General features: G+C 41.6%; 1 protein-coding gene across 2 annotated transcripts in view; it reads right to left on the reverse strand.

The window, feature by feature from the left end:
- Window positions 1-25,337, reverse strand: part of LOC126416464 (serine/threonine-protein kinase Sgk2-like) — a 111,472-nt gene that overhangs the window by 10,386 nt on the left and 75,749 nt on the right. Inside the window, exons 8-9 of one of the 2 annotated variants that reach the window (XM_050084200.1) lie at window positions 18,151-18,324; window positions 9,454-9,594 (exon numbers count right to left, since the gene is read on the reverse strand). In XM_050084200.1, the coding sequence (XP_049940157.1) occupies window positions 9,454-9,594; window positions 18,151-18,324 (315 nt within the window). The remainder of the gene's footprint in view (window positions 1-9,453; window positions 9,595-18,150; window positions 18,325-25,337) is intronic. The other variant, XM_050084201.1, reaches the window with a different exon arrangement.

A 25,337-nucleotide genomic window follows, 5' to 3' on the forward strand; every position in this document is an offset into this window, starting at 1 on the left:
AGCTGTAATGTGATCCACTCAGTCCTGGATGCTGTCACATTGCTCGTAAACAGCTAACTGCCTGTAAAGCATCCATTTAGCCTTCTTGATAACCATCTCGGTGGCTTTCTTTCAGGATCTGCTCCACCAGGCAGATGGATCCAGATTGTGATTTGGTCGCTACCATGAAGGTCATCGTCCACTGCCCACTGAGCAGTGTCCCCAAGAGCAGGTGAGCAGAAGGAGGGGTCTATGGCTGTAGACGAACCTGTAGCAGTGCTAAAATGTGTGGCTTCACCCGTGTTCAGCAGTATAAGATCTGTTGTGTGTAGCACATCCTCAAGTACCCGACCCCTGGGGCATGTGGTTTTAGAACCCCATAGTGCACTGTGTGCATTGAAGTCCCCCAAAAGGAGAAAGGGCTGGAGTAGTTCATCAAGAAGATGAGTGAGGACCCCACTATCAAGAGGCTCATGGGGTGTTAAGTACACAGATCACACTGTGATGTCAACCACTTGTAGTGTTGTTGTTAAGGGAATTGGTGAGGAGTGAAAAGTGTCCTTTACGAACACTGCAACCCCACCTTTTGCCCTGTCACCAGTAAGGTTGTCATTTCTATAAAGGTGATAACCTACAAGTACAGGTGTGTCAGTCTCTTTGAAAGTGAGAGCCACTTTTCTTCGAAGAAACTTGGCATTGAGGGACACACTGCTTTTGGGGTACCTTTGGGCTGCGCAATGTGGAAGCATTACTGGTCTCTTCCATTGTAGCTGTTTGAATCACTATGTCTTTCACTTTACTTTGCCACGTACAGGTGCAAGTACAGGTGCTAGAGGTGGATAAGGGAACACTAGACATCGTCTGAGTCAAAGGGCCGACCTTAGTAATAGGTTTATGCACCGACAAAGCATAAGAATTGGCAAAGACAGGGGGTTTCATCGCCTGATAGTCCTTTTTGGCTTCTGCATACGGGATCCGCTTAGTCACTTTGATTTCCTGAATTTTGCGTTCCTCTGCAAAAACGGGGCAGGCTTGGCTTCAGACTGGGGACCTTCCACAGCAGTTAATATGGACTGCTGGAGATGGACAGTCAGTCCCAGCTTCATGGGCTGATTTTCCACACTTCCCACAAGTCACTTCTCCTCTGCAACTCAGCATTGTATGGCCAAAATTTGAAGCATCACATAGGGTTAGGTACATACGGCCGAACCCTAAGTCGGAGGAAATCTTCCACGATGTGTTCAGGTAGCGTTGGAGAACTGAAGGTCACAATAAAAGTGGCAGTCTTCTCAGTCTCTTCATTGTTCTTGCGTGTCCTTTATTCCACCTCTATGATCTCCTGTGGTGCCCATTCTTGTTTGAGTTCAGGAACATCTATATCCATAATATCACAGCAGGTTACCACACCTCTGCTGGAGTTAAGGGAGTTATGCAACTCAACAATGATGTCGTACTCACCCAATTTCTGTGACTTCTTAAGAAGTTCCACCTGCTTTGCCCGGTTAGTCTCAACAAGCAAGGAACCACTGCGCTACCGCTTAATAGGCTTTAGGGTACCAGCCAGCCCTTCTAAGCATTTATGGATATACACTCCTGGAAATGGAAAAAAGAACACATTGACACCGGTGTGTCAGACCCACCATACTTGCTCCGGACACTGCGAGAGGGCTGTACAAGCAATGATCACACGCACGGCACAGCGGACACACCAGGAACTGCGGTGTTGGCCGTCGAATGGCGCTAGCTGCGCAGCATTTGTGCACCACCGCCGTCAGTGTCAGCCAGTTTGCCGTGGCATACGGAGCTCCATCGCAGTCTTTAACACTGGTAGCATGCCGCGACAGCGTGGACGTGAACCGTATGTGCAGTTGACGGACTTTGAGCGAGGGTGTATAGTGGGCATGCGGGAGGCCGGGTGGACGTACCGCCGAATTGCACAACACGTGGGGCGTGAGGTCTCCACAGTACATCGTTCCACAGGACTACATCCAGCATCTCTACGATCGTCTCCATGGGAGAATAGCAGCCTGCATTGCTGCGAAAGGTGGATATACACTGTACTAGTGCTGACATTGTGCATGCTCTGTTGCCTGTGTCTATGTGCCTGTGGTTCTGTCAGTGTGATCATGTGATGTATCTGATCCCAGGAATGTGTCAATAAAGTTTCCCCTTCCTGGGACAATGAATTCACGGTGTTCTTATTTCAATTTCCAGGAGTGTAGAAGGGGGACACTTTTTCAAACGTCCCCTCCTTCCTCTTGATCACTATGAAGACATTATGACTCACGACTCCTTGAGCCCCGTTACTGACAACAAGTTAATTATCAGGAGGACTAGCCTCCCTCATTCTCTTTGATGAATGGGTGTGAGAACTCCCAGGCAGTACACCCTTCCTGCTGGGAGGAAAAGAAGAAGAAGATTTCGAGGGTTCTATCTCAGTCCCACGAGCAGCTAAGGAAATAAGGGTCCACTCAGACAGAGCCCTGCGTGCCTGAGTAAGGTTAGAATGGAGAATCCTTCAGATTTGGCTATGGGTATTAGAGTAGCTATGCACTTAGAGGCGACAAAAGTTGACAAAGGGTCATAGTGACTGTTGTGTGTGTTTTGACAGTAAGGTGCGACAGTAGTGGACATGATAGGCAGAAACAGTGTCATAGGCCAAAGTGCTACAAATGTGGACAAGTCAGTCACAAAGCACAGGAGCGCAGTGCACAGAAATGAGAGAACTAATCTCAGGAGAAATATTTGTTAAACATGAACGGGAACATATCAGCCATCGGAAGAGGTTCCCAATAAAACGTGATACTGCAAGTTATATACAGAGACGAAATGCTACTTGTGGGTTTTTCTGGTGGCAAGGAACATAGATTTTTAATAGATACAGGGCACATTTATCTTTCGTCACACTACATCTCCTGGGTAGAAAAAGATAGGAGCTCCTTGTTATACATTATGTTAAGTGGGTTGCAATGGTATAGATTCAGTGGGGACAACACAGCTCAACATAAACTTGGAGGAACTCTGTTTCTACTAGGTGGTAAAGCTGCAAACGAAACAAGATGGGTTCTATGATAAGGTGCCGTCAGGCACGGGGAAATTAGTTTGGGCATTTGGGAATACAGACTTACCACAGGAAATGTTTCGCCTGGTTGAACCACTGGGGAATAATGGACATTTGGATCAATGTACTGTTTTCTACACAGAAGCAGCGTGGCGCACGTAACATATGTGGAGAATATTTATGGTTCTGGTTGACCTGGATAATTTTGGTATGGACAATGGGAATCTACTGAAAGGCTTAATGATTACCACATTAGATATTTTGGAGGAAGAGGATACAGATATATCATACATCAACCACAACCACAAGCATACCATAAGTTATACTGTGTTACAAAGTAAAATGACTCTCACATCAGGCAGTGACCGGCAAGTTATGGAAGCACTATTGTTACTGTTTAAGGATTTGTTTAATGCACAGAGTCTATTACCCATGACTCCTATTACCCAACATTGCATACCAACAGGGAGTAATGCTCCAGCTTATAAGAAGCCATATGACACACTGAAGCATTTACAACTGCTCATGGAAGAATTTATTGACCAGTAACTGGCAGAAGATATTACAGATGCCAGTGATAGTCCACAGGGAGAACCTGTGGCCCTGGTCCCAGAAAAGTCAACAGATGGCACCAAGAAATATCACTTTTGTTGCACTTACAGATATTCGAATGCTCGAACTACCAGCGAGGCCTATCCAATAACAAAAATCATGGCAGAGCTTGACAATTTCTCTACAATGGATATGCGTAGCGGGTATCACCAGATGGAGGTTGTACCACGAGGTAGACTTAAAACAGCCTTTTCAATATTGTCAGATGCCATTCAGGCTTCAGAAAGTGCCAGCCACATTTCAAAGCTTGCTAGATGGTATGTGTGTTGTATCTCGATGACACAGTTCTTTTGGATGACATGGATGAACATTTGTTAATGGCTGGAGGAACCATTTGACAGACTAACAGCAATATGTCTTATGCTAAGTACTAATAAATATAATTTTGCACAGACTAAAGTCAAGTACTCGGGCCATGTCACTAATGGGGCAGGTGTAGGAACCGATCCCCATTTAGCATCAGAGTTTCTGAATTTGCAACTCCACACAACAGAACAGTTACAATCTTTTCTGGGCCTCCGTAATTGTTACCAAAAATTTTTTATTAAAGAAGTTGCACAAATTGATCAACTGTTAAATCACTTGTTAAGGAAAAGTGATTAAATTTATGTGGTCGACAGAGTGTGAATGTAACTTTCAAGCATTAAAGAACGCATTAATCAAAGACCCAGTATAGTGTTTCCAGATTTTGACAATGAATTTATCCATCCTTGTCAGGCTAGCAATACTGCTCTCTGTTGTGTTTTGAGTCAGGATATTGACAGAAGAGCATCCTGTATCATACATTTTGACGGTTAAATAGACCAGAACACAGTTACCATACCACAGAGGAGGAAATGTTAGCGATGATCTATGGGACTTTAGATACCTACATGTGCATAAATTCAAAGTAATAACCAATCACAATAACTGACTGGGCTTGAAGGATCCCTCTAGCAGATTAACCAGGTGAGCTCTAAAGCTGAGCGAGTTTGATTATAAAGTTGTTCACAAGCCTGGGAGAAAGCAAACAAATGCAGATACTTTGAGCCAAGCGGTTACAGTACTGCAACCGCTTGGGAAAAATGTGAGTGAGTGGCAGATAGAATAGTCAGCTGATGCAGACTCTCAGGAATTTCGGTCGCAGCTGCAGTTCACAGCACATGTAGGCTTACTTTGCAGATCTACGAAATCTGGACTGTACATAGCGGTTCCATTGTAACCGAGAAATGATGTTACCACAGGCATGTGACCATATTTTGTCAGGTCATGGGGGCCAAAGAGCAACTGATAGGAGAGTAGCTAAAAAGTTTTGGTGGCACACAAGACAACGCAAGGAGGCTCGATGTGTGAAACAGCAGCCAGATTTCAACCATAAAAGAATTCCTCTTCAAAGTTGCCTGAGGCGTCCAAACCCTTTGGAATGGTAGGGCTTGATACTTTAGGCCCCTTCAACAGAATTCCAGCTGACAATATGTACATATTAACAATCACTGGCCATATTTAAAGGTTTATATCTATAACAGTAATTCCAGACCAGCAAGTTCTACAGTGTTAGTGAATAATTGGATTCTTAAATCAGTTGTGCTGGAAACCTTATCAGCTGATCAAAATACTAACTTCTTATCTGATATGATGAAACATCTATGCTGTGTACTTCATGTTCACAAGTTATGGACGAGCCTATTTCATGTGCAAACATCTGACAAATGGGATATGCTCACGGAATAATGTCGAAGATGGTAAGTCATTAGGTCAACAGCTAACACGCACATTGGGCCATATACTTTAGTTGTGTTGTCAACACATACAATTCTACAGTCCACACAAGTACTGGTGTCTCACCCTGCAAGTGGTGTCTCGCCCTGCAAGTGGTCTCTCGCCCTGCAAGGAGGTGTCTGGATAAAAAATGCTGTCCCACTCCAACATACTGAAAGCATCTGGTGTAAGGCCAGGGAAGAAATTTGCAAAAGGAATACATGAGGTTTGGCAAAGAGTTCAAAAAACTAAAACAAAAGCACCTGAAAGGCAAGAATGAACACACTGGTCCATAAGGTGACCTCCCAGGTCAATGTTTAGATCCAGTTACCTACCAAACTTCCGTTGTACACATCAGAGGAGTAAAGCCATTCAATAGCAAAATAGATATTTTATTACAAATTCCAGTAACAGTGAAACAGTAAAGTAAAAAACTGAGGAAGGTTAAGAAGAATGTGCTATCAGATATTCATGCTACACACAGGGCACTGTGCAAACTTAGACTGAGGAACTAGTTTATAGTGTACTTAATTTTTTTGATGTAGTTTGATACGTATTTGTATTGTATGATATTAATGTATGTCACTGTTATGCTTGTTATGTGGCACTCCTTTCGAAAAAGGGAGGGGAATTGATGGTCATTCCTTTCCATTAGGTGGCTTAACAGCAGGGACACCCTAAAGAATAACTGTATTCATGACGCTACTACATGTCATCAGAGAAGTGCAATTCTGAACCAACCACTGAACTCCAGGCTTGTTTTCCACACAATCATATGGTATTGCTGGCTAGTCCTTACTGGACCCTAGGATTAATTTTTGAGGCATGGAAAGACAGAAACAAGATTTGCAGGCTACAAGTGGCATTCAGGGAGTTACATGAAGAGGCACAGATAGGAGCTATTGGCTCCGAGACTAATGATGAATACCAAGAGCTGCAACTTTCGTATGACCAGTTAAGAGCACAGACACAGCAAGTGACAGAAGCAGTGATGCAGGCAGCTATACATAGAAAGAGGGGATGGCTCAACACAGGTGGGACTTTGTTAAAAACCATATTTTTTAATACAACGATAAGGCAGGTGCAAGATACAGTAGTTAGTGTGCAAACTATGGTATAGTGGCATACCACTCAACTAATGAACCCAGAACGTAATGTACTGAGCTACACTAGAGGGACAGGGGAGGTAGCTAAGGAATTCACAGAATGAGTGAGCTATGCAGTAGCATCAATAATTCCCTGGCAGTCATTCCGAAATGATTGAGTAAATTAGATGAGAATATGACTATCACTATACTGTGACAAAATACTATTGCTAGACTGTTATGGATACTGGCAGAAAGTATTAATTACACAAGACATCAAGTTGCAAGAATGTGAGAAGCCATTTACCGTGCCGTATGTGGGCAAGTAAGTTCGGCATTGATGCCACTGCAACCAATTACGGAAAGATTGTGTCAAGCACAGTGATTTTTCAACAAAACTTCAGCATGTGGTAAAACTGACACAAAGGAATTTAGCACTATTTTATAGCATAGCCAACACTGAGGTTACAACAGATAAGACAAAATTACTTATATCAATCCAATTTCTGGTAGTAAATCAAAATGCATATTATCAATGCTACACAATCATTCATCCATACCCGATGAATTGGTGAACTATGAGTAAATGGGTGCAGCTACAGACTGAAGTAGTAGTAATAATTACAAAATGAAGTGATGCACATACTCTCATGACAAGAAAGGATATGCAGGGAGTGTACAACACAAGTGTTTACTAATTGTCTCACTAGGATGGTACAAACAGATACACACATGTAAGGTACAACTGATCTGAGGTGAACATGACACCACACAGTGTCACAGAAGTCTAGGAAAGTAACACACACTTTCAGAAAATATGAAGCCACTGGATTTACTCCATCTGTCTCCAGAAACTGTAATAATTAACTGTTAAGAGGATGGGGAATCTAGGAGCATGGAAAGGATGGAATTACAGGACAGTGGTCTCTTGATCAATGACTTGTGATATAGCAGGGGGGTAATTATCGTTTACCTGCAACCATTACCAGTTTGACCATGTTTAAATCATCAACACAAATGTTGTACTGGCCAGACAAACCTTTGAGTGTCCTACCAACCCAGAATCTAACATTTCTTAATGTCTCCTTGAATCCATAACTCCTACACTCAATCAGTGAGCTAATCACAAAAGAAAAAGGATGCATTACTATGGGAAAGATGCTCACGCGTATTCAATATTTTCAAGATTATTATCGTTGGAATGTTATTAATGTAAGTGTTTTTACAACTGGGCATGGCTGTTAAAGGACATTTTGAAGTGTCCCACCTCAGCTGTTTTTTTTTCAAGAATATTCAGTTTATTAGAACTTTGAGTTTCCATTGCTGAGTGGCTATTCTTCCATCCCACTACCCTGTGATGTTTTCCTTTGTTACCATTCTCTATAGTATTACTCTTCTCAGTTTTCATTCTTACTCTTCTTTCCTATGTTTATTAATCACCTTCCAAACTGCATTAACTTCCGAGCCACACTATATCAATGATCGACCACACACAAAGTGTAGTTTTGTAACTGTACAAATTGTTGATGCAGCAAATGATGCTTCAAATTCTTCCCTCTGATAATTATATTTATACCTACTGCTCCCACTTCATCCCTCATCCTCATGTTCTTTAGCATTTTATTTGCCACACCTGCCAGTGCCACATGAACTTGTGATCCTTGATCTACCCCTCCCCCCTCTCTTCCCTTATTACAACATACATGTACTCCCATACATTATCTGTTCTTTTCTCACATGTTACTGTACGTTTTTCACATATTTGCATCTCTCTACATATTTTTCACGCATATTTGCTCTCCTCTCACAACCATCAACACCTTATACTGCCCATTTCTATGTTATTCCTGTTTCCTTTACACCATCCCTGCCACAACAGTCCCTTGCTCCATCTTTCTGCCCACTAAAAAAAAAAAAAAAAAAAAAAAAAACCCTTTTCCGGGCTAAAAGGCAAACCCACATCCTATTCCTTATATGCTGCCTAAACCATGGAATCATTTAATGGCCTGACCATAAAAATTCCTCTCTGGATCCCACCCCTCCTTTCACAACGACCTTCACTTTTTCAGCATCTGCCAGTCCCTGGCCCTCACAAACTTGCTACTGCAAAAGCACATCTCCATAGAAAACGTATCTAAGAACCATCTCTGTTTCCTCTGAAAGATACTGCTACTGTGTGATCCCTGCTTCATATATTACATCTCTGAAATTGAATCCCTTGCTCTCCAGCACCTGGAGGAGCATTCCAGACACCAATATAAAGGGTAAACTTTACATGAAGACAAATGATTACACAAATTAATTCTCTGATGCACCTTCCTGATGAGATCAACCACTATCATTCATTTTCACTTTTAAATGTTTATATAAAATAAATTTTATTTTCCTGAGAACTATTTTTACACAACGAAGATAGGAGTATTAAGCAAACTCCTAACGGAAACTACTCAAAACATTATTTTATAAAATATAGAAATTATTTCTGTGTGTGGGTAGTATAAGCTACATTTGATCATGTGCCTCCAGTTATAAATCTGCTACATATATCAAGTCAAAGGCAGACATCAGAGGGCAAATGCAACACGGGGTTTAACAAGGAAACAGGCAGTGTTGACAAGAAAGGAAGACAGCACATCTATTTATAAGCACTTCTCAGTTTCTTTCTTTTCTTTTTCTTTTTTTACTTGTGGAAATTTAGGTAACAGTTTCTGGATTTGGCACTCGAGATTACTTTCTATTACACTAGAATTTTACTCTTCCATATTACTGTACATAGTTAAACTGTTGCATCTTTTGTATCTTGTACATTACTTCGATATCCTTTTCTTCCCTTCTGGCACTATTTATTTTTGCTTACTTCCATTTCCAACCTTGCCTTTTTCCTTCACACTGGAAAACCTTTTAGTTTAAAAGCTCAAGAAAATTTTGATTTCAATAATTATTTCAGGAATAATAGAAATACTGTAAAAAGATACATACCACATTAGGGTTGAAAGGTGGCTGAATTTTCTTTGCAAGCAGCAACTCCCAATCAACAGAGTCAAAGAAAGAATGTAGTTTTACTTCATCGAATCCACGATAACCAGATCCCAGGCGCTGCTGGTTGTCTTTATGTAATAACTGTAACATAGAGATACAAGAAAAACTATTTTCCCTTAACCATAGTAAAACTATTACAAAAGTGAGATACAGCTCCTCTAAAATTATTTCAGTTACTCTATTTGCTTAGGTTTTAGAGTAGATGGTTAACAAATATCATCTTCGAGGGAAATGAGAACTGTAACTGCCAAGGTCTCAAAGAAGAGAGTCATGTATAATCACACAAGAGCTATACTGTTTCATAAATAGATCATCAAAGAGAATGGAGGAGAGAAACGTCGCCACATACAATACATAAATTTGTGCAGTAGGAAGTAAGGGAACTGAATATGTGGAATAAATCAAGGAGAGTGAAAGTATTCTTTTTACTAGGTTGGCATTGTTATAATGCTCAAATACCACTATTTTTTAAGTTCACCAACACAAAGGAGATGAAAGGGGGGATGAACTGAATTTTTAAAGCTATTAAAAACCTGCCTGTTTTGACGTACTCTCGTTCCATTACCAAATCAATAGTTGCAGTTTGTATGTTGCTAGATGTGGAATGGAAAAAAAGAATAAAAATTTGATACATCTATCATAAAGAGCATTCAAACAGATTTGTCACTATGTACGTAAAACTGTTCACTGAAGGTAAAATATGACCCTCCAACACTTCCTTGGGAAACACCATTCTCTTCATATAACAGAAAGATGGTGACTGTTATGGAAATAGCATTTGTTCAGTGAGGATTGAAATATAATAGGAAGTTATGCTATCAGCTTTTACACATCAATATTCATATATTCGTTAAAATTTCAAGACCTATACGTAATGATCAACGTGACACCAAATTTTGCTGATGTGTACACTGATAGGCCAAAACATTATGGGCCCTGCCTACCGTGACGTTCGGTGCCGCCTGGAGGCATTGCAGGCATGTGACACAGTGACAAAAGTATGTAAGCAGACGGGTGATCATCCTAGCAAAGATATGGGCTGCAAATTGGGAAATACATTCAGATAAGTAACTTTGACAAAGGGCAGATTATTATTTGCACAGGCTGTGAACAAGTATATCGAAAACAGTGAAGCTGGTCAAATGTTTGTGTGCTGTCGTGAGCATCTGCGGAAAGAGGTAGAAGGACAGTGAAACTAACACTAGGTGCCAAACTTGTTGGACATTCACGACTCTTGACTGAACATGGGTTTGGAGGCTTGTTTGCTCTGTATAGTAGGACAGTAGAACAGATTCGTGACATCTCTGCCAAAAGAGGACAATGCTTGTGAACGCTGTTCATCGTACATTGTTGAACATGGAGCTCTGCAGTAGACCACCCTCCGTGTTCACATGCTGACCCAAAGACATCGTCAATTATGATTGCAGTGGGCATGGGACCATTGGGATTCTACAGTCTATCAATGGAAACATGTTGGCCCTTCGGGTGACTCACATTTTTGCTACACTAGTTAGTCTGTTGTCTCCACAAACGCCATCATTGGGGTGAACGGTGGCCTGAAACATGCAGTGCGCCATGGGTGCACGCTGGTGGGAGCACTATTACACTACGAGAGACATTCTATTGTGCTTGCGTGGGATCTGTGATAGTAAACGAAGACACGCTGACACCTGCAAACCACCTGCATCCCTTCATGCTTGATGTTTTCCCTGACAGTGATGTTGTCTTTAAACAGTATAATTGTCCATGTCTTAGAGCCAGAACCATGCTACAGTGGTTTCAGAAGCATTACACATGGTGCATATGCCAGCAAGGAAAAAAAATAATAATTCATGGATTTTCCTGGATTTCCAGGTTAAAAAAACACTTTGTGGGTGAAAATATACTTTCTCCATGTTAAGTAACAGAATACTTTCCCTCTGAACTGTAAAACAGACTGGAGTCTGGCTCTAGCTGCCAGAGACTGCGGTCATGTGTGTGCAAGTTGCATTTGTGTGAGTGTGTGCATGTGTGTATGTTTTCTAATTTTGAAAAAGGCCTTGTTGGCCAAAAGCAAATTCTGTGACAGTCTTTTTGTTGTGCTTTTCTGTGACTCAGCATCTCAACTATATGGTGAGTAGCAACTATCCTTTTCATTACACTGTTACTTTCCACATACCACATGGTATGGATAAACTCCTTGACTTCCTTACACATCTAAACTCCATACACCCCAACATCAAATTCACTATGGAGACTGAAACGGAGGGTAAATTACCTTTCCTTGACGTCTTGGTCAAGAGAAGAGCTGACGGCACCCTAGGTCATGGGGTGTATCGGAAGACAACGCACACTGATCTGTATTTGCACGCAGACAGCTGCCACCACCCTTCACAGACGAATGGGGTACTTAAAACTCTAGTACATAGGGCGCGCACTATCTCTGACGCAGAGAGTCTACCCCAGGAATTGGAACATCTGAGAACTGTATTTTGAAAAAAATGGGTACTCAGAGAGGCAGATTCAACGTGCTCTCCGCCCAACCACTGCAGCACAACCTGTTCAGATGGATGAAGTCACGAGGGAGGAGGTAGGCACTGCACTTATTCCATACACAGGCGCACTCTCGGGGAAAATCGCCCGCATTCTGAAGAAACACCGGGTCGGAACTGTGTTATGTCCTCCAAATAAAACTCGTGCACTCGTCGGGAGCGCCAAAGATGACCTCGGTTTGAGGAAGGCCGGCGTGTACCAGATTCCGTGCCAGTGCGGCAAGTCGTTTATTGGTCAGACGATGCGTACCGTCGAGGATCGATGCCGTGAACACCACAGGCACACACGACTGATGTATCCAAGCAAGTCGGCGGTCGCTGAACATTGCTTGTCGGAAAATCACGCCATGGAGTATGACCGCACGAGGATTCTGGTACAGACGTCGAGATACTGGGACAGCGTTGTTAGAGAGGCCATCGAAATTTGCACCAATGACGACCTCATAAACCGTGACTGTGGCTATAATCTTAGCAAGGCTTGGGAACCAGCGATTGGGTTAATCAAGAGTAAATCGAGCAAATGTATAGTTGTGACGACCACGGCGGACAGAGCCGTCACACCGATGTCATCTCAGACGCCGTCGCAATCTGTTCCACCGCACGACCGTGGCGCGGGGCGCGGACGGCGGAGGGAGCGCGCCGCGGGCGGAGGGTATTTAAATCGGCCGCCGCCGCGACCGAACCCAGTTCCCTCTGAGCAGCCATAGCGTACGGATCTCCGTGCCGGCACGTTCACAGGAGCTCAGTCCGTCAGTTCACCTGATGATGGCGACATGTATGATCGCCGAAATATTGTGCCCGTTGGACACTATAGACCAGCAGCACACCCGTGGATATTTGGATTATCAAATACGCCGGGAGAAACTCAAAAATCACAATGATAAAACTGACATACTGCAGGGACAGATTCCTGACTGGAAACTGAGGGGAAAAGGTCCTATGAACAGTTGTCTGGAAATGGACGGTGTGCATGCAATGGCAACAAATAATCTTGTAACACAGTACAGAACTGCATCGCATTCATGTCACAACAGATGTTCAAAGTGGCCTCCATAGGATGCAATGCACGCAGTCATATCTTGCATCAGGGATTGCCACATTCTTTCAAACATTCCAGCCCAGCTCTGAATAGCATCACAGGCATCATGAACACTATGTTGAAGGGTCTGCCCATCAGGTACTGGTTCAGCACACACAACGCTTTTCAAATGCCCCCAGAGGTAAAAGTCTGGGGGTTTAAGTCCAGTGATCTAGCAGACCATGCTAGATGTCCACCACATCACTTTCAAATGTCTGGAGAAGATAATGTTGAGGTGCCAGCAAACTGTAATGCGGAAGTGCGATGGTATTCCATCATACAGAAATAACAGCCTACGCGGAGTATTCCACAGAAGTCCAGGTATGTTCCTCTGTCAAAGTGTTGTGGAATAATAATCAGTCCAAGTATGTGGTCACCAAGAAATCCTGTCCCAATTACTGATACTGGACCAACACTGCTGAGATGCCTCAATCATTCCCAAGGTTAGTCTGCAGCCCACAAATGACCACTGATGACAGAAACCCCATAATTGTGATGGTCTGGTGTAAAAACCATCCACAAAATCCTCCTTGTTGAGTGAAATCTGCTACCGACAATCCTTGCACTCATTGCAGATTGTAGGGACAGTAGCAGCTCTCATGCAGGATACACGTAACCGTGCTTTGGCTTACACCATATTTGTGGACAACTTGCCTGGAGCTTGTACTACAGTTTGGCTCGAAATCCTGTAAAACCTGGTCCTCCAAATCTGGTGTACGCAGTCTACCATTTCCCTGCATGTTCATCTGTCTGACCACAAATGCCCAAAAAGGGCTTGAAAAGTTGTGTGATGAGATTGTTGTCCATGAGAGTATTTGTTTTTGTGTAGCCATGCTGCCTCGCAGCCGTTTCCATCTGTGTAACCATACATCTCTGCTTGTTCCAACATGAATACCAGACCATTCTGCTGCTTACAGGATGCTGCATCAATGATACAACCTGCAACACACAATGGCAATGATGCATGGCAATGATGCATGGCAATGATGCATGGCAATGATGCATGGCAATGATGCATGGCAATGATGCATGGCAATGATGCATGGCAATGATGCATGGCAATGATGCATGGCAATGATGCATGGCAATGATGCATTTCCAGACACATGTTTATACAATCTTTTTCCCTGCATTTTCAGTCAGGATTCCCTCCCTGCAGTTTGCCAGTTTATTAAAGTAATCTTGTATGTCTGGCACACAGTGGGCTTCAAATTATACTAAACTCTCAAAGTCAGAGACCACAAAGCTCTGCAGTCCTTATCATTTGTGTACTGCCATGTACTTTTTCCATTACGAATCTTTCTTGGTGATGTGGTTTTCACAAATGTTGGCAATGTTTTGTCTTATACATTTCTCCAGCAATTTTATTCTTTGAAATAGTTTATCAGTTGTTGGGTAGCTCCGTCACACACCATCAGGTGGCTTGTGGAGTATGGATGTAGATGTAGATATGTTTGTTGAAGACCCTACTGCCCCACGTGAGGTACTGGGATGTTGGTATTCTCATCTAGGTGGACGTATACTCTCAAAAATTCAATTGCTGTATACTATGAATAACTCCAGTAACTTTTGTGCCTGCATCTTGCTATAGGAATTTTGAGCTAAACAGGCAACACAGACCTTAGAAACACAACTGATTCTCCAGCTTTTTATTTAGTACAATACATTGTAGAACTCCAGGCCATGAAGTTAGATTGGCAGAGTAGGAAGAAAAACTGAACAAGATTGAGAGAGTTGTAGTAAGATCATCATTAGTGTAGCAAAAAAATTATTTTGGATTTAGCCAAACAGAACTAGACAAAGAACATATGTTTCATCACAGGGAAAAAGAGTGGGGATCAGATTCTGGTGAAGTATTGGTATGAAAAATAAAAGTAATATCAATACCTAGTGAATGAGTATAAGTCACAATAGGAATCTTGTTTTAATAATTAATGAACTCTATGCTCACATTATAGGACGAAGTACTGTAGAAGACCTTTACAGATAGTTACAGAAGTTGATAAATGACAGCAAATCTCCCAAAAAGATTGTAACAGAGGACTGTCATGTTCAAGCAGGGCAAAATTTAAAACCTTTTTCAGTAGACAAGTTAGGGTGTGAAGTGAGAAATGAGAAAGGTCATATGTTAAGTCAGTTTATACAAAACAACATGTTTCTCCAAGATGCAGTTTTATGCAAGAAAACAATACGAAAATAGACTTAGCAAGAACAAAATGCCAGTAAAAATTGCCTGTCTTGTATTAAAAATCAGACTCATGGGATAGGATGTGGCAATCTGCAGTAAGTTTCAAATTTGTGCCAGACACTTCTTTTTCTTCTTTTTCCTCCTCCTTTCAAGTGTTGCGTATATGCCTGTTTTGTCCTCTAGTTTGTGGCCTGTTATTTTTTCAGTACCTGTCAAGAACTCGTTACTGTTTTAGGCACTGCATTTTCATTCAGTGACATGATCTCTTCCTTTATTTTGACATTCTTTCATCTGTACATTTTTTCCTTTCAGTCTTAATTCTTGTCTGACAGCTGTACTCGTTATATCAGATAATCTATAGCCAGCAGCTCTTCCTGAGAAGTCTATTTCTGCAGCTTGTATACTTAATTGATTTTCAGCTGTTATTATTATGTCTCACAATTTTCAGCTGTTACTGTCATGTCTCTCAATCATGAAGTATAGATGGTGATGCAATTCTTTTGTAGAGCTTTATCAGGCTTTCTCTCCTCTCACCATTTTATTGTGTTCTGTATATGGTCTCATCAATATAACAAAATCTTTCATTTTTTTGGTGCGTCTTTTTCGTTTGTGAAGCTGATTGTATTTCCCAAGAAGTTGAATTTGTCATTTATTAACATTTTGCTTGGGACTGGATCTTTACTTTTGAAAACCCTGGCTTTTGTCTTGTAGGGTTGAGACTGCTAGGTTATAGATCTTGGCAGTAATTTTTAATTTAGAAATGCCTCTTACAATAATGTCTCTGATGTCTGCTATAAGAAGTTGGTCATCAGCAAAAAGCATTGTCATTACATAATGTCGATGAATGAAGTTTAATGTCGATGAATGAAGTTATGGACGTGAAACCTTATTTCGTTTAGCCATTGTCTCAAAGTTTCAAGGACAATGAAATTAACAAGTATTAGAGACAAACTGACATACTTGTTGTAATCCTAATTTTGCTCTTACTTTCATATTATCTTTTCTGGCAATGCCAATTTTGGAGTTTTAGTACATTTGCTGGATTTTAGTCAGTGTGTGGTATGCTTCTACTCTCTAACTGCAGATATGTATGTTTATTAAATTCTACATGCTTTTCACTTATTATCTCATGACAAATGTATCTGAACAGCACCTACCCTTCCTGAGCCCAGTTTGCTCCTCCAGTAAGATAGTTTCCCAAATTACTGTGTGCTTGGGTTATCTTCGAATATATTCCATACCCATTATTGAGTAAGGAGAGGACCCTAAAATCCTCAGTGTTTAGTGTCTACTTTCTTAAACAAAGGTGTTCTTGTGGCCAATTTACACCAGTTTGGAATTTCTTTCGTTGTCCAGCATTTGTTGATGAAAAGGAGGAATTTAGGTGTCAGAAGATGCATACTCTATCAATTCAGGGGTTATGCTGTCCCTTCTTGGTATTTTCATGTTTTTCACTTTCTGTAGTACATTATCTAATTCTGTCATTTCTATTTTGTTTACACTTACTCCATTCTCCTCTTCAGGTGTCACATTTGTACTTCTTTTGTCCAACACTTCTTACAGTAACCCAACCACTGAAACTTAATGTTCATCTTTTGTATCCTTATTCCAGTACAGTGGTGTGTTGATTAGCCATACTAAATGGGGGACATGGATGTTTGGAAAACTGGTTTATGTGGGTAATCTAACTATACTTTTATTTACCAATAAAAAACTACATATATTTATCAAAACTACAATCTCTTATTATTACAAAGGCAAGCACAGTAGGAATGTACGTAATACAGCCAAGTAAACAAAATGTATGTAATACATATGCATTTTCCATGTAAACTATATACATACAGAATCAAAGCTTAAAAAAGTCCTTAATTCTGGACTGTCTAAGCAAGCCTACCCACTTACTAGCAGCTAAGTCATGTACTTTCTCACGACCATATCTGATATGAGTCATTTTCAACTTGAGCTTCAAACCATCACTGCAAGGCAGTACCTAAACACTTAAATGCTTCACAAGCAGCCAATATATATCCAACTTCATTTTCTGGACAACTAGTTAATGAGATGCTGGGGTGACAGGCAAAGTTGACAAGTGATTGTAGCTAAGCACAAATGGTTACGATTGTTGGCAACTTGGCAGTGTTGTGGGGGAGGGGAGAGGAGGGCGGGGAGGCGGCATGTGCGAGCAAGTAACAGTTTGGTTGAGTGGTCATTCGGTTGACAGACATACTGATAATTGACGCTCTACTGTACTTAATTATTTTATATGCAATATTCATGAATATCTTTTTCTATTTAGGTTACAGAGCAAAAATAGATGCAAAGCTATAAAGAAACACAATCATCAGGCTGAAAGTCCTTCAGAAGAAATTAAATAAACAAGGTAGGAAATGACATACTTACCATACTTACAAGATATTCACCAACATTATCACCAATAGAGTGTAAAACAAATCATTGAATTTTAAGAAAGCAAAGAACAAGATGCCTTTAAATGAGGATCTAGCACAACTGGCCATTTACAAGGCATAAATAAAATTTTAGAATGAAGCATGAGTGTAAATTATTTTTATACTCTTTCAGTCACTGGTAGTTGCAGTTTAAAAAGACGGTAAATTATTATTTTATAGAACATCTGGTGGAATTGCCGTAGTACATAAACAGAGTGCCAACAAGGTAATGTATTAAGTTGTTTGTAGTACATGTACTGGGATAGATGTTGCTTACAGAGGACTAAACATTGAATTACCTCTTCACTCACCGCCAAGGAAATGAGATTTCTTCAAGATATTATTTCTGTTACAAAAAGCAATTTTTTTTTTTAACCAATGCATACAAACCTTGGCAAGAATGTCTTTTGCACTTTCCGAAATCCCAGTCCTTAACTTCAGTGGTTTGTTCAGAATGCGGTCATACATGTCATGAGTATTGCGTGAGTAGAAAGGGGGTAACCCATGCAACATTTCATACAATACAGCCCCAAGACACCACCAGTCCACACTGCGATCATAGCCCTGATAGGAAAGAAAACTGTCATCACTTTTTTTCTTTTATTATACAAAATTCTAACACTGAAATAACAAACAGTGAGAAGCAAACACACTTGCAGATGAAATCTAGGAGTATACAACTGGAGTAACCAAATGTGGAATACCCCAATAAAAACTGTTTTAAGATAAGTATATTGCAGACAAATTCAGTGGAAGAATCCTCACGAAATTTAATTTAAGTGCTGCTGCACTTTATTATTCAAATCATTCTTTACTTTTGCTCATCAGTGTAACGACCCGTATTAGGTTGGATCAGTAGAAGAGGTAGAGTAGGTAGAGAAGGTCCAAGAAACAGCAGCACATTCAACAGCAGATTCATACAATACGTATGATAGCAGCAATGAGATGCCCATCCAACTCCTTTGCAGATGCTACAAGACTCACATTGAGCACCATGCCGTAGATTGCTTTTAAAATTGAGGTGGCAGGCAGGAAGAGGGGTTGAGGATGGGTACCCATCAACTCAGAGGGAGGCAGATGGTTTGCTGGCTAGGAATGTGAGAGGGAGGAGTGGCAGATGTACGAGCTAGGTATATGAGGCATGATGGCGGAGGCAGTGACGAGCATCGAATGAAGAAGCCGACATGGAGATGTGGATTGGGATGGGGTGATAGGACAGAGGAAAGGCAAATTGTTGAGTGGGAGGTGTGGGAACAGAGTGTTAAGGGTTACTGGAGATTCAGGCCAGGAGGGTTACAGGGGCAAAAGAAGTGTTGCAAGGTAACTCCATTGGTGTAATACACAAAAGCTGGTGCTGGAGAGAGGAATCCAGATGAACTGGGTTGTGAAGCAGCTATTAAAACGAGCATGTTGTGCCACCAGATGGTCAACTTTGTTTTTAGACACAGATAGTCATTCATTCTGGTGGAGAGTTAGTTGGTTGTCACTGAGACAAAAAATGGTGCAGTGACTGCAGCAGAGTTGGTATATTATGTGGCTGCTTTCACAGGTGGCCCTGCCTCTGAAGGTGGAGGATAAGTCTATGACCAGACTGGAGTAGGATGTACTGGGCACGTCTTTTCCAGGGATATGATCCCTGTCGCAAGGAGTTGGAAGTGGTAGTGGCATAGGAAAGGACTAGAACTTTGTGTATGTTGGGTGGGCAATGGAATAACACTTCAGGATAGTTGGTAAGGATCTTGGGTAGGATGTCCCTCATTTCAGGGCATGATAGATAGTGGAAGTCCTAGTGAAGAATATTGTTTAGTTGTTCCAGTTCAGGGTGATAAGAGGGGTGCTCCTTTGTAGCTGATTCTTGGGGGTGGTGGGAGGGTTAGGGCTGTATGGTGATATGGCCAATGTGCAGTCGGTATGTCTGCCCGGGAGCCTCATCCAAGATGTAGAGATGGCCTCGCCTGAGGCTATCATGCATGAAGGGTGAGTCGTCTGAAAGTAGGGGCTGACAATGGGACCAATAACACTTGTCGCATGGGTTCTGAAGTTATCCTCAGTTCATACAGGCGGCTGACTGAAGTGGTGAAGACTGCTGGCCTCACATATGAAGTGCAAGCAGAGCTCACAATTTGCAGCATTGTTGCCAGACTTGGTCAGGTTCCTTTGGTTCATAGCCAAGTGAAGGGTCTCAACCAAAGGCTTCATCAACTATGTGACAGTCTTGGCTGCAGATTTATAGATCTGTGTTGAGAGATAGGAATTTGCAGGACTCCCCTTGATAGGCTGGGGTGCACTACACAAAGGAAGCCACATTTTTTAGGCTATGTGGCACCCTGAGATACTCCGATGAACACTGGGCAGCTCATATGCAGACCGGGAAGTCAGATCACAATCAGAGTAAAGACACTTTGACTGTCAAAATTATTCTTGGGACTGAGAGATGGCTGACACACGAAGTGGAAAGCTTTTAGATATTTGGCGATTCATGGAACATGTATCAGAAAGACAGATTAGATGGCACAAGAGGTGTGTTCACTGCAGTTCACAATTTTTTTTTTTTTTCTACCCATTGAGGTCCAAGTTGAGTATGACAGTGAAGTCATCTGGTAATGTATAACAGATCTGGGTGGAACCAAGTTCATTATTGAATGTTTTTACTGGCCACCTGATTCCACTGTGATAGTTTTACAGTCATTCAAAGAAAGTCTACAGGCAGTAGTGCGTAAATATCCAGATCATGCAATTGGACGTGGCTTTAACTAGTCGAGTACATACTGGGATATCTATGGATTCATTGCAGAGGGTACAGACAGACAGTCTTGCAAAGTGCTTTTGAACAAGTATTCCGAAAACTATCTTGAGCAGCACACATATACTGGAAATATCTTAGACCTTGTAGCTACAAACAGGGTGTACAATATCGACAATGTCAGTATACAGACTAGGATTAATAATCATAATATCATTATAGCAACTGCAGTTACAAAAGTTGATAAATTGGTCAAGAAAGCTAGGAGTGTGTTTCTGTTATTTGACCATCAAACAGACTTTCATATGGATGACATAGTAATAAGCATTCCTAATGTAGAGAGACAACTGAAAGTGTTGAACAGAAGTAAGGTGCGAGGTCCAGAGCGAATCCCAATTCAGTTTACAAAGACTACTCTACGACATTGGTCCCTTACTTAGCTTGCATTTATCATGAATCTCTCGCCAGCTCAAAGTCCCAAGCAAATGGAAAAAAGTGCAGGTAACTCTTCTACATAAGAAGGGTAAAAGAATGGATCTGCAAAATTACAGACCAATATCCTTAACTGAGGAGCCTATGTCCACAAATCAGCACGGTTTTGGAAAGAAGCACTCTTACAAAACTCAGCTTGTCCTTTTATCACATGGTAGACTGAAACTATGAATGAAGGGCAATAGCAGACTCCATATCTATATATTTTCAGAAAGCATTTGACACTATGTCCCATTTCACACTATTAATGAAGGTATGAGCATATGGAATAGGTTCCAAAATATGGGAGTGGCTCTAAGACTTTTTCAGTAACAGAACCCAGTATGTTGTTCTCAATGGCAAATGTTCGTCAGAGACAAGGATATCGCCAGGAGTGCCCTATCGAAGTGTGATAGGACTGCTATTATTTTCTGTGCACATAAATGATATGATGGACAGCATGGGCAGTAACCTGTGACTGTTTGTTGAAAACACTGTGGTGTACAGGAATGCGTCGTCATTGAGTAATTCTGGGAAGATACAAGATGACTTAGACAAACTAGTTGTTGTGATGAATGACAGCTGGCTCTAAATTTACAAAAATGTAAGTTAATGTGGATGAGTAGGAGAAAACTAACCTGCAATGTTTGCCTACAGCAGTAGTAATGCCCATCTTGATAGTCATATCATTTAAATATCTGGGTGTAATGTTGCAAAGTGATATGGAATGGAATGAGCATGTGATGATTGTGGAAGAATTTTGGGAAAGTGTGCTTCCCTGTAAAGGAGACCGCTTATAGGATGCCCGCAACCTGTTCTTGAGTACTGCTGTGTTTGGGATCCGTACCAGGTCAGATTAAAGGAAGACATTGAAGCAATTCAGAGGCAGGTTGCTGGACTTGTTACCTGTAGGTTCAAACACCATGCAAGTTGCAGAGATACATAAGGATCTCAAACGGGAATCTCTGGAAGGAAGACAACATTCTTTTCGAGGAACACTACTGAGAAAATTTAGAGAACCAGCATTTGAAGCTGATTGCAGAATGATCCTACTGCTGCCAACATACTTTTCACATAAAGACCATCATGATAAGATATGAGAAATTAGGGTCCAAATGGAGGCATGTAGATAGTCATTTTTCCCTTGCTCTAATTGCAAGTTGAACACGAAGCGAAATGACTAGTAGTGGTACAACGTACCCTTTGCCACACACCATATGGTGGCTTGCAGAGTATGTATGTACAGGTAAATGTAGCTGTAGATGTGAGGTATGTTGGTATACAGGGAGATGGCATCAACAGTGACAAGTAAGGCTCAAGGAGGTAAAGTGGATGGTGGTGTGTGGTGGGAGTGGGGAAGGGGGTGCCAGTAAATGAAATGGTTAGTATCTTTGATGTGAGAGGCTAGGTTTCGGGCAACTGGTTGGAGTTATTGGTTGACAAAAGTGGAAATTCTTTCAGTGGGAGCACAATAACCAGCTAAAATGGGGCATCCCAGATTGATGGGTGTGCAGAGTGTTTTTGGGGTGGAGGAGAGAGATGGATTCAGGAGAGAGGAGGTCCTAGGAAGGACCTAAGAATTTCAGGAGAGATTTAAGGTTATGTTGGACTTCTGGGATGGAAACCCTATGGCAGTAAGTGGAGGAGTCAGACAGTTGACAGAAGCTTTCTGTCAGATAGTCACTATGATTCATCATGACAGTGGTGGAACCTTTGCCTATAGGCTGGATGATTAGATTAGGATCTGTTTTGAGTTAATGTATGGCTGTCCTTTCTCCTGCTGAAAGATTAGTGTACTTAGCAAAGGACCTGGGAAGGCTGGTGAGGCTAAATTGGAAGTAAATTCCAAAAGTGGGTGGTTAAGTGAGGGAGGAAGGTAATGATTGAATAGTGGTATCAACAGGAAGAGGAAGCCTTCCTACCTCCCACAACAACTCCTTGTCTGTTTCAGGTTTATGGATGATATCTTTATGGTCTGGACTCAGGGCCAAGAAACTGTATCCTCATTGCCCCACAACCTCAAAACCTTGTCTCCCATCCACTTCACCTGGTGCTGCTCAACCCAATGTGCCACCTTCCTGGGCATTGTCCTCCACCTTTGATGGCTCCATCCACAATTCTGTACATTTTACACTCACTAAACACCAACACTGCCTCCATTTAGACAACTGTCATCCCTCCCATACAGCCTCACCATCAGTGGAAGGCATACATGCAGTGATGAAAACTCCCTTGCTCAGTACACTGGTCTCTTGATGCCTTCACTAACACACAGTGACCGCCAAACCCAGTCCACAAACAGATTTCCCATGCCATATCATCATACAGTGCTAATCCTCCCACCACCCTCAAGAATTATCTATAACGGGGCACCCCCATTATCATCTTCAATTGGAACGACTGAACCATATCCTCCGACTGTGCTTTGATTATTTATCAGGCCCTGAAATGGTGGACATCCTACCTCAAATTCATTCCCACCTCTTCAAAAGCGATATTCAGTCGCCCACCCAATGTACGGAACACTCTAGTCCTTCCCTTTACTACTCTCATTCCCAACACCTTGCCACAGGGATCATATCTCTATAGAAGACCCACCCTATCCACTCACCCAGCATTCCCTACTCCAGTCTGATCACAGGCTTATCCTATCCCATCAAATGCAGGGTCACCTTGGAAGTAGCCAAGTAATATACCAATCTGCTACAATCACTGTACAACTTTTTACGTTGGTGTGACAACTACACAATTGTCTAACAGAATGACTGACCACTGCCACACTGTGGCCAAGAACAAAGTTGGCCACCCAGTGGCACAACATGCAGGTGAGTGGAATATGCTTGATATCAATAGCTGCATCACATCCCAGACCATCTGGAACCCTCTCTTCACCACCAACTTTCCTGATCTATTCAGATGGGAATTATCATTGCAACGCATCCTTTGCTCCTGTAACCCTCCTGATCTCAATCTCCATTAAACCACTGTCCCCATAACCATCACCAATCAGTTTCCCCTTCCTCTGTCAAATCAACCCTGCCCAATTCACATTTCCACATCGTCACTTTGTGCCATTCCCCCCCAGTTCTGGCACCCGCACATCACATGCCTAGCCTATACACCCATCATCCCTCCTTCCCACAATTTTAGCCAGCAAACTGGCTGCCTCCTTCCAAGCCACTAGTTACCCATCCCCACCCGCTCTTCCTGGCCCCTGGCTCTCTCCCTCTACCTCACCCAGCCCACCTGCTGAACAACAATCATGAAGTTATTGTTTGTTTCCACACACACGTGTGTGTGTGTGTGTGTGTGTGTGTGTGTGTGTGTGTGTGTGTGTTTGTGCGCACGCGCATGTGTGCGTGTGCGTATGCATGTCGCTCATTGTGTGCTCGAGAAAGATTTGATTTCGAAATCTAACAAGTTTTCTCTTACTTTTGTCTGTGCCTGTCGAGACTCAAAGAGCCTACTACTCATTGAGTGGTCTCCTTTGGTCCTAAATTATTTACATTCTACCAGATTTTTCCCACTATATTTGCCAAAAAAATTATCCATTGAATTTTTTAATGGTGATCATTTGGTAAACATTTAACTATTTGGCCTAACCAACTTTTGTGAACTCTTATTTCTGTATTTATGCAAAAAGCAAACACAGTAAAAATAACTATCTAGGTAGGGATCAGTCTATGAAAATTGTATACTTCATTTATACTTTTTTTACAATTAATGGCACAAAAAATATTCATGTTTAGCTACTAGATAAGTGGGCTTCCTATTTGTTAGAATATTTCAAGTGTTTCTGAACAACTTACATGTTAAAGAGAGAATATTTTACTCTTTCAGTGTTGTCAATTACTTATTTTCTTCTCTTATTGTCCTTAATTTCTAAAAATGCACAAACAATTACTTTCTAACATCCCTGCTGGCATTGACTACACACTGCAAGATGATCTTGAAAGGTAAACACGATTACATGCCACTTGTCAAACTAAATGCATAAAAGTAGTAGGACACAGGTCCACCTACTAAATACAGCAGTACAGTACAAACAATTGCATGATAATGCAGATGTTAAAAAATCTGCATTTATTTTAATCCTTGCGACCCTCCTATTCATTCTGCTCTGGCACTGGATGATCAACTAACTCCCTTTATATTGTGGCGTTGATAGGTCACATCGACCACACAAATTACAATCTCTGGAACATTAACTGCTCTGACGAGCCACCTTGTTTAATTCAGTCTGCCTTTGTACTTGACGCACTGTTCATGTGTATCAGTCTTTATGGTAAAATATATGTCTATATAGAAAACTTGAGAACTGTTTATTACATATATTACAATCCGTATCCAGTATCCCATATTG

The sequence above is a fragment of the Schistocerca serialis genome, chromosome 8, assembly GCF_023864345.2.
Source record: "Schistocerca serialis cubense isolate TAMUIC-IGC-003099 chromosome 8, iqSchSeri2.2, whole genome shotgun sequence".
Taxonomy (NCBI): domain Eukaryota; kingdom Metazoa; phylum Arthropoda; class Insecta; order Orthoptera; family Acrididae; genus Schistocerca; species Schistocerca serialis.